General features: G+C 32.9%; 2 protein-coding genes across 2 annotated transcripts; one reads left to right on the forward strand and one right to left on the reverse strand.

Annotated features, from left to right (window-relative positions):
- Positions 1-1,710: 1,710 nt before the first annotated feature.
- LOC139891388 (probable histone-arginine methyltransferase 1.4) lies at positions 1,711-8,368 on the forward strand. The gene is made up of 15 exons (XM_071874349.1): positions 1,711-2,046; positions 2,710-2,778; positions 2,857-2,959; positions 3,064-3,207; positions 3,367-3,470; positions 3,845-3,943; positions 4,028-4,097; positions 4,227-4,323; positions 4,673-4,727; positions 4,851-4,934; positions 5,766-5,843; positions 6,108-6,211; positions 6,559-6,731; positions 7,186-7,343; positions 8,237-8,368. Exons 1-15 carry the CDS (start codon positions 1,843-1,845, stop codon positions 8,318-8,320), a joined length of 1,626 nt encoding a protein of 541 aa, XP_071730450.1. The 5' UTR covers positions 1,711-1,842; the 3' UTR covers positions 8,321-8,368.
- A 1,303-nt stretch (positions 8,369-9,671) lies between these two features.
- On the reverse strand, positions 9,672-17,255 carry LOC139891389 (isoleucine--tRNA ligase, chloroplastic/mitochondrial). The gene is made up of 22 exons (XM_071874350.1): positions 17,079-17,255; positions 16,311-16,509; positions 16,049-16,203; positions 15,843-15,944; positions 15,644-15,713; positions 15,438-15,550; positions 15,021-15,089; positions 14,732-14,839; positions 14,473-14,617; positions 13,856-14,084; positions 13,210-13,496; positions 12,935-13,071; positions 12,713-12,860; positions 12,419-12,550; positions 12,036-12,164; positions 11,791-11,918; positions 11,547-11,711; positions 11,343-11,468; positions 11,187-11,260; positions 10,845-11,094; positions 10,560-10,739; positions 9,672-9,968 (listed from the first exon to the last, which is right to left on the reverse strand). The coding sequence occupies exons 1-22, from the start codon at positions 17,100-17,102 to the stop codon at positions 9,726-9,728; spliced, it is 3,213 nt and encodes a 1,070-aa protein (XP_071730451.1). The 5' UTR covers positions 17,103-17,255; the 3' UTR covers positions 9,672-9,725.
- Positions 17,256-20,838: the final 3,583 nt, after the last annotated feature.

Genomic DNA, 20,838 nt, shown 5'->3' on the forward strand with positions numbered 1-20,838 from the left:
TGAAGAATAGATTACATGAAGAATAGAATGACATGAACATTCATTTTCATTATATTATATTTTTATCCATTCGTATGGTATCTTATAAATAGGCTGGAGGTACAAGTAGATATAACATATGTTGAAAGTTTTGATTTTCTAAGCCGTTGTAATTTTAGCAGGTTGTCTTTCCTAGCTGCTTGCTAAGGAATTTTGTTATATTTATGTATTCTTTTTTCTGTTAATTTTTTTTCCACTATAGAATTTCACTCAAGGTCGCCTTTCGCACATCGCGTTGCGGGGCACCGGGAGGGGGTTTTTACCGGCCATGCCCTCGGATTGGTCCGAGTTTCCTCTAAGGCAACAGTTAGGGGTGGATTATGCAACTGCGGAAGATGATCGCGTGGGTGGTTTAGTCTCCTGGGTGATCCTAACTGCTGTTAAAAAAAAAAAAAAGATACATGGTAAAATTTTAGTAACTTTCGATTGGACCCATTTAATTGTTGGATTTAGCTTATAAAACACATATTTTAATTATATGTTTTGGATCTACTTTGTAGGTTTGAAAAGTTGGGATTCACTTGTGTATTGCAACGTTGATCCATTTATCATTCACATAATTTTATTTATTAGTTTTTAAGTGTACCAAACTCTATATGTATTATTGTAATTAAAATATTACAAGTATTGTAATGTCTATTCATTTATCATTCATTCACATAATTCAAATTTACTCGGTTTTTTATGTGTATCAAACTCTATTTACATTGTTGCAATTGAAATTTTAATAATAATGCATGTTTCATTATATTATAATTATTATATAAATTTAAATTCTTTAATTAATCTTTTATATGTTTTTCTTAAACATCTTTGTATTTTCACGAGTTCAACTAAGTTTCGTTTTTTTTTTAACAAACCAGATATATTAATTATTATAGGAAGTGATTTTAGAATCTTTCTTAAGTCGAACTTGTCCTAAAATTGATAGCTTCAAACTGAATCACTCAAACTTGAACTAGACTAGGAGTGTTGGATTTACATTTTAAAAATTGATTATGCCGTTTAGATAATCAGAATTAGATAATTAGATGTAACAAAACTGTTTTATTAATGGTGTTTTTATTTGATTATTTTGTTCGATAACGCAATAATCAAATAATCAGGTTTTAGGTGTTTTGCAGTTAGAAATTATTTGATAAATTCAGAGCGAAAAATGCGTAAAAAAGATCATCACATTTTGCTTCATTAATGAGTGACACGTTTTTTCATTGTGTTGAAAGTCTCACAAATTGCAATTAATTGATTTTAAGTTTAACTTGTCAAATAAGATTAATTAAATACACGATCTTCAAAAAGATAGTATTAATATAATCTTATTTTAAATGCAAAGGCAAAGGCAAAAACCAATAAATCCAATAGCAAATGTAAACAAAATATCAATGATCACAATCTTTTTATTTCACCCCATACTAATAAATATCAAAGTACACAAATCCTAACTATGTTCATGATTGATTTTAGAGCATATTATTCAAGTACATTTTACTTTTAGTTGCTAAAGTAAGTTGGAGTATTTGTTTTTGTTTTGTTTTGTCTTTTTTTTTTTTTTTTGCAAATTATATTATTAATAATTAATAAAAATTTAAAGATCAAGACCGAGGCAGAAAGCAAAAACAAAAGTAAAAGAAGTAAAGCCCCATAAATCTCCCCACTTTGTTTCACCCTCATAAACCCTAGCTTCAGTTTCACTTCCACCCCCCACGCTCACTTTATATACATATATCTAAACCCTATATCTATATATTCTTACGTATACAAAATCATTCTCTAAACTGAAACAGATTGAGCTACAATTCCACCATGAATACTCTACCAAGTGAAAATTTGAAACACCTTCAGAATTTCACTGTTTCTTCTATTAATCTGCTTGCATCAAATCCTCCCAAACTCATTGCCGGGCCGTTGTCGGCGGTTTTCCGATCCGATTCCGGTTTCCCGGAGCTCCAGTTTTTCCTTGAACCTGATGGTGAACATTCTCTTAACTTCGACCTTCGCACCACTCAGGTAGATATATACATATGCACATATATATGTAAATATATCTTCTTTTATTTGATTTGTTGTTTATAGTTGTAAAACTTATGTTTATTGCTTAAACATTAGTTAATCCGAGGTAAGTTTAAGTAATATGGCATTTATCATATTTACTTTTTAAATTAGGGTTTGTTTGTGATATTGTTTTGTGATTTTTTTTAAAGGCAAGTTGTTTGCATTTGACACGCACGCGCTTTCGGGCAGAAACTCGGACCGCATTACAGGGATCCGAACCTTAAACCATCCCGAATAAATCCCACTGATATATTTAAGGGGAGGGGACTCGAACTTGACCTCCCCACCCCCATCCCAATACACAAGTGAAAAGGGGTGAACTACTGGACCACTAGGGCGGGTTCGATATTGTTTTGTGATATCTTGATACTTTGAATGTGTTTTAACTTTGAAACATTGTTATTGAGTGTTTCTTTTGTCAGAATCCACCTTGCAAAGTATATGCTAATTGTCCTGTTTAGTTGACCACTTTTTTCTTTAGTTTCAATGATTTTATTCGATTTAACTTATCTAATTTGTGGGTCCCTTTAATAGAATTGATAGTGATAAATGAATGACATGGACTTGTTTTTCGGTTTGCATTCACGTATTAAGTTCTTTTTGTTTTTGGGGTTTCAGCTTTTCAGATTAGGTGAATTGCAATCACTTTGTGTATCAGAAGGTGAAGGTTCTGAAACCATTAAAGAGGTATGTGCAATGTGATTAATCTGTATCACTTTCAGATTACTATGTTTTACATTAGTAATATTCTTAATTTTGAATCAGAGAGCTTATTCAAAGGGGATCACTATTCATTTTAAAGAGGAGGGGGAAAGTAGCTCCTTTCATGGTGCATTCGAGCAATGGAAAACAGAAGTGGTTATTCAAGGTATGTAAACACCTTATTCTTAAGAGTGTGTGTGTGTCTAAGTATATATTAGACCGAGTTTTCTGTCACAAAATAGACCTGATTATCTGTTGTTTTTTTTACAGGATCAACATTACCAAATGGAACAGTTTTGTCTTCTAAAAGCAAGTTCGATGATAAAATAGAAGCATCGTCTGCTAAAATGTATTTCCATTATTATGGGCAACTGCTTCATCAGCAAAATATGTTGCAGGATTATGTGAGGACAGGTCAATATAACACCTTCTTGTTAGTTTTTGAGGCACATGTATCACATTGTGCTGCTAGCATGTACAAAATAAGCATGGCTGAGACGATTTCTATAATTATTTATTTATTTATTTTGGAATTTATGGAGGTTAAATACGCGTTAAATGTTTATTTTGTAGGTTCATACTATGCTGCGGTTATTGAGAATCAAGCTGATTTTGAGGGCCGGGTAGTGGTTGATGTTGGTGCCGGAAGTGGCATACTATCGTTGTTTGCTGCTCAGGTAATCAGCTGCAACCAAATGGTCATTGTTTTTCGATGTATTCTTTCTGTTTGAATGTTAAATAATCGGGTTTTTGCAATTTCTGATTACTCAGTAATTTTATTTATGACAAGAAAATGATAATTTTAGATGTGTAATTTTATTGTTAAATAGCCAGTTCATCTTTTCATGGTATAAAACTATTGTACTAACTATTCATACTATCAAAAGCAAAAATTGTGTACCATTTCACCCAAACAATTAACCTGGTTAATGACTAAAACACACTTAAACATCTCGCACTATAATACATGTGCATTACGATTTTAATGATGTCAAATATAATGAATACACATTTCTAATGTATCTCTTTGTTCCTACTTGGCAATTGTTAGGCTGGTGCAAAACATGTTTATGCAGTGGAAGCGTCTGAAATGGCTGACTATGCTCAGAAGCTTATTGCCGGGAATCCTATCTTGGCACAAAGAATCACAGTTAGTACCCTTTCTAGTACAAACTAAACTATTGGTAATATTGGATGTCTTATTCTTGGGGCCCACACTGCCATTAAAATGTAGGTTATTAAGGGAAAAGTTGAAGATGTAGAGTTGCCTGAGAAAGCCGACATATTGATCTCAGAGCCTATGGGTAAGTTCACCGTGTCAAGTTTTTGTATTCAATTATTAGTCTTATCTTTTTTTGCTATGCTATTATTCATTTTTTATGAGATCTTGCTATGACTAACGCTAGTTTCTTATAATCTGTTACTTCTTGCAGGCACCTTGTTAGTGAATGAACGAATGCTCGAGTCCTATGTTATTGCTAGAGATCGATTCCTTGTCCATAATGGGAAAATGTTCCCAACTGTTGGAAGGTGAATATAATTTGATTCTTACAGTTTAAACTACATACATTTTCATGTTTTAATGATTATGGAGATGTGACATCGAAATTATAATTACTAACTTGATGTCTGACTCTATGCTTCGTTAAAAATGTTTTTGCATTTCTTTTTACATATTTAAGAAATCTAGGAACCTTCATCCATTCTATATTAGGCTATTAGCATGGGTACTTTCTTTTTTGATTTGTGGTGCAGACCCAACTCTTTTACTTATTTCATTTTAATCTGGATGATATTGTCATTTGTGATGTAGTAAGATATATTTTCAGTGAAAAAATATTCACATATTATTCCTTATTGTTCACTTATAATATTGTAGGATTCACATGGCACCATTCAGCGATGAATATCTATATGTTGAAATTGCAAACAAGGTTATAGTCCTCTGTTTTCTTTTTGTTTGTTTCAAGAGTATCATGATGATTATAATGATTGTTTTGTATATCTTAATGCTATATAAGATGTATATATAATATAATATAATTCTTGTCATGCAGGCACTATTTTGGCAACAACAGAACTATTATGGGGTTGATTTGACAGCCTTACATGGAACAGCATTTCAAGGATACTTCTCACAGGTTTGTCTTATTTGCATATAATAGAAAATAGATGTATATTCTGAGAAGCATGTGATTATATTCTGTAGTACCCTTCTTTATATACATTTTTAAAAATTTATTTGGGAAGTAATGTTATTAGTTTATAATATTTAAATATTTGTTATTATCATATCTATAACATAATTACATTTATTAATATGATTAATACTACCATCGTTTATTAATTTGGTTCTGGAGAAGTGTATGTGTATCATTTAATTTGGGCGGGAACAAATAGGCGATGTGTGTCATTTAAACCTTACATAGAGTTGATTCAGTTAAATTTTGTATGTAGTGCATTATCATATTGAGCTCTTAACATACTTATTATAGTTATAGTTTTAGAGGTGATGATTTAGCTAAAATACACATCTTTTATTACTTGGGATCAGTTATTCATTCTTTAGAATGACACTTAACACTGGTTGGGGAATTGTTGAGAAGATGGCCTTTCAGCTGGATTAGTTTGTTATTTAGGTGGCAATTTCCTTCCGTTAATATGGAATTTTTTAAAATTTAAATAGGGGATTGTTGGGGAAATAGCTATAAGGAAATAGGTCAAATGTCAAAAATCTTCTCAAGTGCATTCATTGTTTTTTGATCAACTAGGTCGTTCAATTAAGAAAATTTATTCCTTGTTTTGGCAATATAATTTTTCTAATTGATATTTAATAATGCATGACTGATCTATAATAAAATTATAAATAATTGGACAGAAAGCTGTTGCTGGGTCAATATAGATTTTTTTTTTTTTTTATATTTTGTTTGTTTCTCATGTCTCAAATAAGATTGCATTTTATACTGTTTCAGCCAGTGGTTGATGCGTTTGATCCAAGATTATTGGTGGCTCCTGCAGTTTCCCATGTCATCAATTTTACTACCGTGAAGGTGCCTCACTTTTTGTTAATTGCTAATAATACCATTTAATGTTTGCATTTTTACATTCTGGCTATATTAAGAACTACAATGTGCTATCAATTATAGATATTTGTGAGTGTATGACCTTCAGAGTTAAAATACATGTGCTCTAGTTCTCATATGACCTCGAGTACATGAACATTGACCTGCCATAATTTTTATTTGGACAATTTTCAGTTTTTGATTAATGGTTGGCGCAAATGAAGATACATGTTTTGTAATTTTATATTTCAGGAAGAGGACCTGTATGAAATTAACATACCATTGAAATTCACAGCTTCTGTGGGCACAAGAATACATGGTTTGGCGTGTTGGTTTGATGTTCTGTTCAATGGCAGGTGATAATTTTATGCGAATGAAGTAGCTTCTATCTGTTACATAACCGGATAACCCGGATCCTTCATTTTACGTAGTGGTGGCAAAGGGCGGGTTGGGCATGGGTCAAACTGGGTAATATTTTGTGCACATTGAAATAATGTTCTCTTTTCTTTTTGTGAATTATTAGTGTTTACAATATAACAGTAGAACTATATTTATTACATTGATAAACTAGTTTTGAAAATAAAATTTTAGCCCATTATATTCTATAGACCCATTCGATGTTGCAAGTAAATCGTTGAAATTGTGACCTCTATTACTTATTATCTTCACGAAACACTAAAAGGCATAAACTTTTTACTTACAGCACGACACAACGGTGGCTGACAACAGCTCCTGGTGCACCAACAACTCACTGGTATCAACTACGTTGTGTCTTGTCTCAACCCATCTACGTAATGTCTGGGCAAGAAATTACTGGTCATCTTCACATGATCGCGCACAGTGCTCAGAGTTATACAATTAACCTAACCATGTCAGGTTAGTTACAAAACTGTTTGTTTATTTTGTTTACGCAACATACTCTCTTTTACTTGTTGTAATGTTTTGCTGTATATAAGCAGAATAATGGAATTTTTGTATAAATAATAGAGTGACTTTGAGTGTACAAAAAAGTATGTTGCATATAGTATACTTGTGGGTAATAAGTTATTTTGAGCAGCTATATTTTTCCTTCACAATTTTATTAAATAAATATGAGGGTGGGTATTAAGTTTTTTAACTCAATAAAATGGATATAAAAGATCAGTAAATAGGTAATTTAGCTTCCCTTACATATTGCAGTTGATATTAAATTGATTAGTTAACCCCTAAATAATCAGAATTGGAACTGATTTGACCACAGTAGAAAGTTTTTTTTATGAATATAAGTTACTATTTTTAAATGATTGGTCAAACAATCCTATATGACCCGTTTGCAATATGTGGTGTGTAGCTAAAATGTGGGGGCCTGGTGCTGAACAAGGTGGAATACTACAAACGTCAAGCTGCAGACTTGATCTGAAAGAGCCGTACTATCGTATGTCTCAACCACAAGCCTACACAACAACGGCCCAGGATCAGCAGCAGCCTAACCAGCTGTTACAATCACAGGTGCAATCAATTTCTTAAGGGCTCACAAGCCACATTTACTGAACCGAATCTGACCTAAATTTTGCTCGTGTCATATAGAAGGGGTGTTTGCATAGATATATAATGTAGACCAATTGTGTCAAAGCCTCAAAATTTATTTAAAAATGCTTTACTATCACTATTTTGTGTCAAACACTTGATTATGTTTCTATCTGCGTATTGAAACATCTATATTGAAGAAAAATGTACATTTTTGTTTCTTTGACATCAAGTATTGATTTGTAATGTTCAAAATTTCCATGGGGCAACTTTTGAAAGTATGAAGTTGACTTCAACATTGATTGTTTAGTTGAAGGAGCTGTTGAAAGTGAGCGGGTTGGGTAATGGGTCAAACTGGGCCCTTATTGTAATATCTCTGGTTGGCCCAAAACACATTTTGTCCATTTTTAATAATTAATACTCCCTCCGTCCCATATTTATTGTTCACATTACTATTTTTGTTTGTCTCAAAAATATCGCTCACTTGCAAAGATTAACTAAAAAAATCACTAAACTCCCAAATTTACCCTCGTATGTTAGTCTCAATAACTCCTTAAATGCTTCGAATCTAACCCGCCTTGAATATAAAGGTATACTAACATTTTGTCAGCTTATCATAAATCCCATTTTTCCTATAAAAGCGGCATGGATGGAGTTATTATATCTGGTATTTTATTCAAAGAAAAACTATGATTTAATGATCATTTTTTATTTTATTTTTTTGAAAAATGAAGGTTTGCTCATGACCTCTTTGGACCTAAAACAGTTTTTTATGATTTTATTTGTTTGATTGTAACTCCGCCTAGAGTTCCATCTGTAGTAATGATAATCACTTATTTAGTATTTTGATTTGATATTTGTGGCTGAAATTTCAGGATTTACATCTTCCCTCTTTGGATGAAGATGGGTCAGATTTCATCCAACCACCATCAAACGATTCCAGCGTCCATATTCTTTGAGTCAAGTCAACGTGACGAATTCCATTTGAGATCCACAAATGGTCAACATTTGAGATTCACAAATGGTCAACGTGATCCATCGTGTAACATTATACAAGGCACATGAAACGTCAGGCTTGGTGTTTACAAGACTGCCATTTACTTTTATGTATCGCTCTAGTGCCTGTAAATTAGATTGACCTTTTTATTTTTTAGAACCTTCCCTATACATTGTGTTCACAAAGTTGACTAATAATTTATTTCCATCTTCTTGAGGTAGGTACTTTACTATTATATGCCAATGAAGTCCTTAATTGATCACATTTTTTACTCCGTCAAGAGCAATGATCACTACTACTTTTTTGGTCAGTTAACGTCCTTATGAATGAGGACTTTGCCAAAAGAGATGGACCATTTAGGTCCAGTATAGCCTGTGCAGTTGGGGCTGAGCCAGCTAGGCTGAGACTGGTTTAGGCCGGCTAACCAGGTACCCGTTGTTTGGATCAAGCCAGGTTTTCAACTAGTTTTATTGCTTTACACGGTTCTTTCTTGCAGTTGGTGGTTATCACAAGTACATATGCCTTTGATGTCTGTTTGACCTATTGTCAAATTGCGACTTCATCGGGATGTGACCTGTGTTGTGCCAACTTAGAAATAATACATAATGGTTGTAAGTAAACACGTTTAACCAATTTAGTAATAATACATAAGGTGGTGCGCTCTTGTTTGGCAGTCTATGATGACAATATTTGAAACTTTGCAAATATATTAGAAATTTTGAAAGTATTCATACTGAGATTATTTAACCTTTATGTCGGTATCATCAAAGAGCATAGAGGTCGAGTAGGTGGAAACTGCAGTATTCTGCCGTCGTCCAACTGCGGTCAAACATGAGTGAACAGTGAAGTATGTTCGCTGATGTACAGACATAAGTGTGTTGGACTCGGCATTGATATATACACAATACGGAGTACTTTTTACTACATTCACCAAAACTGTGCACTAACAGATCGTACGGTATAACATGTTAATGCATAATTTATGGTGGATGTAGTAAATTGGTGGTATATATCACCACCCCTCAGATAAAATGGATATAATTAGCAAAACAATTGAACATCATTATAACTATCTTTATTAGACTGATCAAATAACCGCACTAAACTAAATCAAACGTGATTAATCCAAGATGTTATTATATATAAAACCTCCAAAATCATTTCATTCAAAGATATAGATTTTTATCGAACGATATTTAACTATTATAATCACTTGATGCACTAGTCAATTCAATAATGCTGGACAATAAATCAACAAGCGTTCTTGGGTCTACCCGACAGGTACAAAATCAACTTTTTCACCTCTTTCTAAAAAGATGGTTTATAAAGTATATAAATTTATGTGTCGTAGAGAAATATCCTACTGCTCAACTCACTGCTGCAAGTGCAGGTAGTGGTTGATCAGCAACAACATCATAACAACGTTTGCAAAGCGTTGGGTGATCGACAAAAGAACCAACTTGAGTGGAAAAGTTCCAGCATCGTTCACATTTGGAACCTTCTGCACGTGATACGCCAATCCATATTTTCTTCTCTCCCTCAATTACATATTCTCCAGTATATGGAATATTTTCGCCAGTTGCATCCTCCAAGTTAGAAAGAATCTCAACCTGCGGTACATTTAAAAGCATGAATTAACGCTTAATATGATAGTCAAATAAGGATAACAACAATTTTGGTTTATTACAATAATGATATTTAGAATCTTAGCATCACATTTATGTTACATCTATTTTTAAAATATAGTGACATCTATTAATTGGATTTAGAAGTATGAAGAAATTCTGTCGATTAAGTGCCATATGTATGTAAACCAACAAAAATAAATACAACTTCTAAAAATGAATGAGCAATGAACCGTATAACTAAATTGACCTTGAACCTGTCTCGTATGCAACATAGTAGGAGTTGCAAATTTGACCCATTTATATACAAATGGGACAATTTGGTTGTCATTTATCTCAAACAGGCTACATAAAAAAAAAAAAGATAATAGAAGGGGAATGGGTCAAACGAGTTAAAAGTTTCCAATAGTCAATTTTCAATCCACACAATCTCCTCCTACAACATTTTTTATTCGATTATTTGTTGAAAGATTAACATTGTTTTTTGCAGGTTAACCAACCCATTTCAACAGGTACTAAAAATCCAAACCATTTGTGTCGCCCATCTTGCTAGCTTGTTTAAGATTAAAAAAGTACCTGAGACGTTATGAATATGCGATGTAGTGAGTCAGCATCAATTTTAGATTCACACATATTCCTTAATCTCACACCAAGATTATCATCTGAGCTGTAAAGGTACACCTTTGCCTCCAGGCTGGATCCAATAAGCTTCCCAGTTCGAGCAGTTTCCAATGCTTTATTCACTTCGGTTCTCAACTATATCAGATTCATAAAAAGAAGATGCACGTATAGTGTCACAATATAGTTCAACCTTTAATAATTTAATAAGTAAACTAAAAGAAAAAAATAAATCACAATTACCTCAAGTATTTTACCCCATAAATCAATTTCTTCCTCCGGGAACGCAAGCCATCTTTCATTTACCGCGGGCCATTTCGACTCGAAAACAAATTTGGCTACGTCGGTGTTGTCGATATTATATCCGAAAGGGAGATTTTGCCAAACGTCTTCGGCTAAATGAGGTAATATTGGAGCAATTACTTTCACTAACGAGAGTAGATGAACTGCAAGAACGGTTTGACAACTTCTTCTTGTAAAACTTGTAGCACCTCTGAAATATAATCAAATCAGCATACGATTATTTGACTAAAAAAATTCTGATAGTCATACAAGAATATAAAAAAAAATATGTGTTAGTTATACCCAACATAAAGGCGATCTTTGGCAACATCGAAATAGAAATTTGAAAGATCAACAATGGCAAATCGTTGAATGACCTGAAATGAAACGAGCACATTTACTACACAACAATAAGAAACCTTTATTATGGAAAATTTAAAAAAGTAGATGAATTTTTACTTGGAATATCTTAAAGAACTGATAGCTTTCATAGCTTTCTTTAATGTTTGTCACAACACTTTCAAGCTGATATAGAGCATGCTGATCAATCTCAGGGAGTTCATCATATGCAATAGCATTTTCAGTCTGCAAAATAGATTCACAATATAAGTTCGCACATATAAAAAGTCACTATCAGTATCGATTCTGTTAAACATAGCATACTTTCCAATCATGAAGATTCCCCAAAAGAAACCGTAAAGTTCCTCTTAGTTTTCTATATATGTCTGACATTTGACGCAGGACTTGTTGACCAATCAAAACGTCTCCAGTATAATCTACACTCGAGACCCAAAGCCGAAGTACGTCTGCTCCATATGATGGTGCTTGCTGAAAAAAAAAAAATGAAAAAAAATGTTATAAGATAGAAATTATAAAGTTATATCTGTAAATGCAATACAACACTAACCTCTTTATTCGGGCCCCCTTCAATGATAGTATGGGGATCGACGACATTACCCAAAGATTTACTCATTTTGAAACCCCTCTCGTCCAACACAAATCCATGGGTTATAACTCCTTTATATGGAGCTTTTCCTGTCATATTTATCAAAACAACAACAATAATAATAAATCAAAAAAGAACATTCAAGAAAGAATGATAACATAACATATTGGACACTGTTGATTTATAAATGTTTGTAGACAGTGTACCTTTTGTTGCGACACTAGTCAATAAAGAACTTTGGAACCAACCCCGATGCTGATCGGTTCCTTCAACATATAAATCTGCAGGATATTTAAGGCCATCTCTAGTCCCCAAAACCGCAGCCCAAGAAGAACCTAAAATAAGTCATGTTTAGTAGGATGACGTCACTGTATATGATTATCTACTTATTTGTCACTCTATAATGTATGTAACATGATTGATGTAATTCATATAAACTTTTTGGCACCAAGAAATTGTAAAACTTTTCTCAGTGTTCTGGTCTCCAAAAACTCAGTTTAGAGAAGATTTCAATAAAATTGGCAGCAGAAAATTAGGGAACTTGAAAAGTTTAAAATCAGTCTCTATTAAAAAGTAAAATATAAAATACCTGAATCGAACCAAACATCCATTGTATCAGTTCCCTTCACATAATCCGATGCTTTATCACGATATTTCTCCAGAAGCAATTCTTCTACAGACATGTACCACCACGCATCGCTACCCTTTTGGGAAATGATTGCTGCCAAATACAACAATCAAAAGGTGCATTCCATGAACAAATGTTCACTCTAAACTCTGTTTTATGTTAAATCCCATTTCTTTGCATAAACAGGCAAAATGCAAGTTACAGAAATATAAGTTTATACGTGTTAAAAAGTCAACCAAGTTTATGTGCCCTTACACTTGATATGTTCAACGGTCTCTTCATTTAGCAATGGTTCCTTTGTCTCTGCATGATAGAAGACTGGGATTGGGACACCCCATGTCCTTTGACGAGATATACACCAATCTGAACGGCTTGAAGTCATTGTAGATATTCTGGTTTCTGCCTGAATAATAGTTTTTATTTTAGATAATATGGAGCAAAATACATATAAATAAGCAAACTAGCTAAAATATGTACCTGAGGTGGGGTCCATTTTACTTGATTAATTGCTTCCATAGCAGCATCCCTGAATCCTTCAACAGATGCAAACCATTGCGCAGTTGCCCGAAAAATTGTAGGCTGTTTTGTTCGCCAATCATACGGATATTTGTGCTCTAGTAAATCAAGAATCATACATTTAAGTTTAACCCATGTAATGCTATCATTAAAAAAAAAAAAAAAAAAAAAAAAAAAAAAAAAAAAACTTTTAAATTTTAATTTAATGGATGATGAATGATAATGATATGACTTACTGTAAGGTTCCACCAAGACAATTGATGAGCGTTGATCCAAATGATCTATAACAGCAATATTACCATCGCCTAATACATCAAGCCCACTAAACACGCCGGCTTCTTCGGTGAACTTTCCTTCATCGTCCACTGGGGATACTAAAGGCAACCCGTATTTTAACCCGGTTACATAATCATCCTGCCCGTGACCCGGGGCTGTGTGGACCAGCCCAGTTCCTGATTCTGTTGTAATATAATCTCCTCCAATCACAACAGGACATTCTTCCCCATTAATTGGGTGTGCATATCTATATGTGAATATAACTAGATTAGTAACGCATTTTATAAAAGCAAATTAAGTTAATACAAAATAGAGGTGTTGAATGATGAACAAAATGGGCCTGGTCAATTTTGTCAAGATTTTTGTATCGCCCAATTAGAGCATCAGGTATGATTACATAAATTATATTATATCAATAACAATATAATTGTTTGAGTAAAAAAAAGTTTAGTGTACTAAAAATAGACTTTAAGTGACTTCTAATTGAAGATCATTGCACCTATTTGCATTTAGGCTTATATTTTAAGAAAAAACTAAACTTTTGACCCATCAGGGAAAGCAAGAAAAAATAACCTAAATCAACCCATAACTAAAATGGTCAAGTACCTGCAATTTTCAAGATCTGAACCCAAAACTGTTCTTTTAACAACAAGCTTGACACCCCATTTGGCTTCCAGCGTTGACACGAGGTCGAGTGCAACGATAAAAAACGGTTTCTCTTGGCTTTTCAAAACACTACCAAACCTCTTCTTTCCATCTTCAGAAGACGAGTCAACATCCGAAGGGGACTGCACTTCAACAATTGCATACTCGAGCTTAGAATTCACTGCAACAGCTGGAAAACAAAAGTAGGAACACATTAACATGTGATTATATTTAGGATACACTTGGGTGTTGTTTGTTTTTTAAGATGTTTTTGTCAGAAGATCTGCAGACCGACCACGTCTGTAAAGAAGAAGTGGTATCAAGGTCTGTATGCTCAATAGTGAAGAGTGTTTGTTTTTATGTCTGCAGAATAACTTAATTCTGTCTGCAGCACTTAGAAGCACATTTCTAAGTCTGCGAGATTGCAGATAGAAGAAGACATTAATTTATCCTATGCCTTCAGAAAAACAAACAATCTGCAGTAAAAACGTTTGCGGGCGCGCACACATAAGACATAATAAGGTCTGCAAACTGAAAAACAAACACCACCTTATTAACTAACAGACATGAACACTTACCGGCATTAGCGGGAATAGTCCAGGGTGTTGTGGTCCAAATTGCGAGGGACAATTTGGGAAATTCATCTAGTAAACCACATTCACTTGGAGTATTTAATACTTTGAATATGGCATACATGCTCTTTGAAACATGACCTTCTGGATACTGTATGGAAATTTTTATTTAATAAACATAACTCTGATTAAATGCAAGTTTGTGTTTATATGTCATGTTGCAAGATTTAATCTTAAGCGAAAGAATAGTCTGTGATCCAGTTACCTCTAACTCAGCCTCTGCAAGAGCAGTGCGAGATGAAGGACTCCAATGCACTGGCTTTCTACCTCGATATATGTACCCCTTAAAAACCATTTGCCCAAATACTTCGATCTACAAAGGCAAAATTACAATCATGATCATGATCATGATCATGATCATGATCATCATCATCATCATCATCATCATAATAGTAAAATAATAATACAGTTAGAAGAAGAAAGTAGAAGAAATTAGCATATAAAAGAAAACTACTTGTAATACTGAGTTTGACTGTAAAATTTAGCCTCATTACCTGAGCTGCCTCATATTCGGGATCAAGAGTAAGATAAGGATGATCCCAGTCAGCCCATACTCCAAATCTCTGTAAACAAAGATCATAAAGATACTTAATGATCTACATATAATAGCAACAATAATGAAAACAACAATTGTAGCATATACCCAATATAATTTCCAATAAGTAATAATTTAAATTATGTACATGACCTTATGAAAAAAAATAATGAAAGCCGGAATAAAGTTGAAATGCTACCCTTTTTAATATGGGTAGAGATCCTTACACCATTAATTTTGTCCATACACCACCAAACATGCATAATGATGTTGTACAGTACAACCCCTTAAGCATATTTTGTGGTGTATGAATAAAAGTTGGTGGTGTAAAGATCATCACCTTTTTAATAAATGTGGACTTGTGGTACTAACTGACCTTGAATGACGCCATTTGTGCCTTCACAGTTGCTATGGCAAATCTAGCTGCTTTTGCTCTCAATTTAATTGGTGTTAACCCATTTCGGGTATCTTGGTCTAGTGACTGCAATACTAAGATAATCAAACAAAAGATTATAAACAATGGTAAAAGTAAAAGGTACCTTAAAATTTTAAACTAACAAAACCAGCACAAATGTCACTTGCCTTTCAACTCAATTGGTAGACCATGGCAATCCCAACCAGGAACGTAACGAACTTCACAGTTTTGAAGAAGCTGTTATGAAAGCAAAATTTGAATAAATCATCCAGTCATATACACTATTAACTTATTCATTATATTTTAGCTTCTATAGCCATATAAATCACATGAAGTGCATCATCAGAGTGAAAGTTGTAATCAGACCTTATACTTGTTAATAATATCCTTAATGATCTTGTTTAACGCATGTCCCATGTGTAAATCACCATTAGCATATGGAGGGCCATCGTGAAGAATGAAACTTCCCTATTATAAGCAGAAGTAATATTAGATAGAGTAAAGATGTTGCTTTTCAAAAAAAGCACATATTTGTAGCACAATATAAGGGATTAAATAAGCTTAAAACTAACCCCATTATTCGTTTCAGAAACTTTCTTGAAAACCTGATTTTCATCCCAAAGTTTCTGAATTTCAGGTTCCCTTACTGCAGAATTTGCTCTCATACCAAAAGTTGTCTTAGGAAGATCAACAGTATGTTTGTACTTTCCATCTCCTTGTTTTGTTCCTAAGTAATAGAATATATCAATCAGTTATATTTTTCCTATCTTTACGAGTTTATATTTATCACATTACTGAATACAAAGATCTGTAAAAATGTGATCAATTATGTACCTTTGGATTCTTTCTTGGCAGCCATTACAGGTCCACGAGACCTTCGTTTTGACTGAGTGCAAAAGGTACTTCTTGGATAAATATAAAATTTTGTAAAATGGAAGAGAGATGAGAGCTCAATAGACGAGCATCTATGGAGATCAACGATGCTAAAAGAAGATGATTTCGTAAATGGCGAGCACCTTCTCAATGACAGAACCTGAAGAGTTTTCGTAGATAATAATATTAAGCAAAGACTAAGAAACCGACAACTTTTAAGATGTATTTTTTAAGAGGTTAAGGGTCCAAATATACTTAGAACACCAATAATTGTGAAACTTTGTCAGAATCTTTTCACAAAATCCATGGAACATAAAACATAATCAAAACCTTATCTTTTATAGAGATATTACATAACCTATTACTAATTGCTAATTAAAATGAAAACCACATTCATGGTCAAAATATATAACTTATATGAATATAAAGTCCATATTCTTAAGATAAATTTTAAAGAGAACAACATAAATGCATTTATCATTAACATAAGCATTAAAATTGAACTGTTAATCGTTACTGGATAGCTAATATCCAGGGCTGCTGTATTAGTTTGAAATTGCTTCATAAAGTATCACTAACATGAGCAATTTGAAGCACTTTTTCTCATAGACATTTTATCGAACAGTTGGCATGCATCTCAATTAACAACAAAATTACCTAAATTTAGATGCGAAGTGTGAAATTAGGAAGGCGAAGATACAAACATGTGTTGATAACAATAGTACTTACGGAGTGAGAAGTTTGCATCGCCATTATAGATGGTGGTAATGGATACAATTGGTGGTTGTTTTCTGTTATTAGTTGTTCATTTTGGAAGTGTTTTTGTCAGATTCTAACAGTTGAAGAACGAAGAAGAAAACAAGGGGGATTTATTTTTGGTTCGGATAAGTGAGAAGCGTTGGCTGTTTCTCTTTGGATTTAGCTTATTGCATAACTTGTTGATGGGTTGGTTCATGAGCTTTTTGGTTAAGCTAATATAGGCTTTTTAGGCTACTTGATTTTGTTTGTCTTTAAAAAAAAAAAAAAAAAAAAAAAAAAAAAAAAAAAAAAAAAAAGTTGAATTAAATTAGTTCTACGAAATGACTAACTCAAATCAAATAGATGGTCCCGGTAGATATCCAACCTTAAAAGCAGCTTCTTTCAGGGGCGAAACTGTGTGGGGGCGGGCAGTGCATTTTTTTTTTCATTGTAAAAATTTTGGGTTTTTTGACTTTGATCCCGGTGAATTTTCTTTTGCCCCAAAACCAACCTATATTGCCCCAAAACCTTCAAATTTTGCCCAAAATTCTTCAACTTTTACTCCAAAACCTTCAAATTTTGTCTCAAAATCTTCAACTTTTGCCACAAAATCTTCAAATTTTGTCAAAAAAAAATTGCTACCGGTTAATTTTTTTTTTACCCCCAGTGTAAAAAAATCCTAGTTTCGCCACTGGCTACTTTTACGCTCAAATACAAATGCTAGGGTTGTGACGATAGACCTAGTGCTTCTTTATGCATCATCTAAAACAACGATTTTTATGAGACGTAAGAAAATCATCACATTATAGATTATAAGTTCACAAGACAAGACCAAAGAGTCAATGGTTTGACAGTATCGAGGTCACCCTTACAACCTCGAAGTTGAGGGTTCAAGTCTAGCTTAACACATTTTGTGGTGTATGTATTCGTGTTAGTATTAGATGCATGTGTGAGTTTGCCTTTTAAAAAAAGTTCATAAGACAAGAGTAGAGGCTATCAATGCCATTTCATAACTATAATCAGTCAGTGCATCCAAATAAGGCGCTCTCGTGCAATTTAAACATAGGGATGACAAAAATACCCGTACTCAATGGGTAAACCCGAAACCCGATATTATGGTCCGGGTTTGGTTCAGTTATATGGGTTTAGGGTCGGGTATGGGTATAGGTTTATTTTTTTCGCGGGCTCGGGTTCGGGTTTGGTTTTAAATAAAAACTCATATACCCGACCCGTATGCCCGACCCATATACCCGATTAGTTTATTCAATATATTACATTGAAAGTTACAAACAAATACCAACCTGGGCTTATATCGTACTAGCCCACTTCATAAGGCCCACCAAAATGGACAAGAAAAACATGCATACATTACATCCGAGTACAGACATGTAACTGAAATTAATCCTTGTATGATACTATGAACAAGCTGCACAGCAAGATTCTTTAACATTTAATTCTTTAACATTTTAATCTCAGTTAGTAATGTAGTTTGTAAATTCTTTAACATTTAATTTAATTTGATTTGAATTAAATGGTTACCCGATTATCCGTGGGGAAATTCGTTACCCGACGGTTAATTAGTTAATGGTTACCCGTCGGGTATGGTACTGGGTTTGGGAGTGAGTTTCTTAATCGGGTTTGGGTTTGGGTTTGATATTGCCTATACCCGACCAAACCCGACCCGATGTCATCCCTAATTTAAACAAGACAAACTTACATAATCAAAGAACCTAACAAATGTAAGCGGAATACACTCATGATCTCTAAGGTTAATGGTTCATATCAAATATCTACTCCATTCGTCCCAATAATAAGTGACTGTTTTGACTTTTCAAAATTTTCTTTTCTACTTTTATCTCAATTTGTGTTATATAATAGTTCATGAAAATCATACAAATAAAAAAGTACATATAAAATTTCATTCGTAAATATATTTTTTATTAAATATTATATAACATAATTTAAAGTCAAAATTGAGAAATAAAGACTAAAAAATCTAATAAAATTTCAAGTGAGAAAATCCGAGTATGGTAATCGGTTTCTACCTTATTACGATGTTAGTCATCAAAATCAAATAAAACAAACACCTCTTTAGATCATTACCTAGTTAACTCATGTACTCCGTATTATTTAAGGAAAAATCAAAATCTTTAAAATTCCTTTTAAAGATGATGGATGGTTTACAATTTTCTTTTTCTTTGAAAAAAGGGACTAATCTTTATGTATAATCTTTATTATGACTGTTCGAAAGATAATACAGAGTAACACCTTTCTGAAAAACAAATTCAAAATATTTCAATATTACACAACTATAATATAATATGATTATGATAATACATCTTCGTACGTACATCACATATTTACAAATTATACATTGCATAAATATTAAAATTTTAATTTTTTAAAAACAGATTAAAACTCACATTTGACTTTTGCGGTTGTACTCAGCCTTCTTAATTAGATTCAATTATACTTGGTGCTTTTTAATCTTCTGCAAACGTCTATTATTCTTCTATTTTTGTTTTGGATTTACGTAGATTAAAAATTGATCCAAAGTCTTGTTTATATAAATATCATACTTGGTCATCAAGTATTAGTGTTCTCCAACACATCTCATCAAGGATACTTGGTCTCCAAGTTAAATACGGGGAGTATTACGCTAAGTATTTACTAAACATAGTTGTTATGAATACGTTTAAGAACAAAATTTAAGATGATTTTAATTACTTTGTATACCAATTTGTATTTGGTATTGTGTCCGAATATTTTAAAACAATAATATATTTATAAAAAAAAATATTAAACATAGCCCCTAATAACAAAACACTCTTCAAAAATATAATGGGTTATATGTAGGGCTGTAAATGAGTCAAGCTACTCGTGAGCTACTCGAGCTCGACTCGTTAAAAACTCGATTCGAGCCGAGCCTAAACGAGCTCGAGCTCGAGTTCGAGCCTAAGTGAAGGCTCGTTTAATAAACGAGCTCGAGCTTTATATGTCGAGCTCGTCTAAGCTCGCGAGCCTAAACGAGCTTTGTATATTTATAAATATATATATATATATATATATATATATATATATATATATATATATATATATATATATATATATATATATATATATTAAGTAATATCAACTATAATTAAATGATTAATTATCATAGTTTAAATTTAAAAATAGACACACAGCAAATTTTTAATTACCCACGTCAAACAACAACGTTTTATATTCCATTCATTCTAGTTTCAAATAGTAATTTACCTCGATAAAAATCAATATCACTTCATAACTACGTGTTCCACGAGGTTAACAGAGTAATTGATTTTTTCTTCACCCAAAGAAAGCTTTTGTCTTCACCCACGGCAAGCTCAAAAACCACAAGTCTATTTTTTTCTTAATTGACAGATATTAACTCCTTTTACTCTCAAGAAATAGACTTTCAGGTCTATCTATACTAATCATCCTCCTTTCTTCTTCTCTTCTATATGTTTGATACTACATCGTTTCTGAATGTACATTACAATATCACTGTAACTTACTAGATCTATATATAATACGTTCTTGTTAGTGTCTTCAGTTGTGTTAAATGCTTTATAAGTAGTATTTTATCATAATTATTGATTATTGTAGGTGTAAAAGTGCATGAATCTTTGAATTTGGGTTTCTTTTAATTGGGATGGCTGAAGCTGATTGTAAACATAGATCCTTAATCACATTTACATGCAATAACAATAAGAAATAGTCTGTGTAA

The sequence above is a fragment of the Rutidosis leptorrhynchoides genome, chromosome 2, assembly GCF_046630445.1.
Source record: "Rutidosis leptorrhynchoides isolate AG116_Rl617_1_P2 chromosome 2, CSIRO_AGI_Rlap_v1, whole genome shotgun sequence".
Classification (NCBI taxonomy): domain Eukaryota; kingdom Viridiplantae; phylum Streptophyta; class Magnoliopsida; order Asterales; family Asteraceae; genus Rutidosis; species Rutidosis leptorrhynchoides.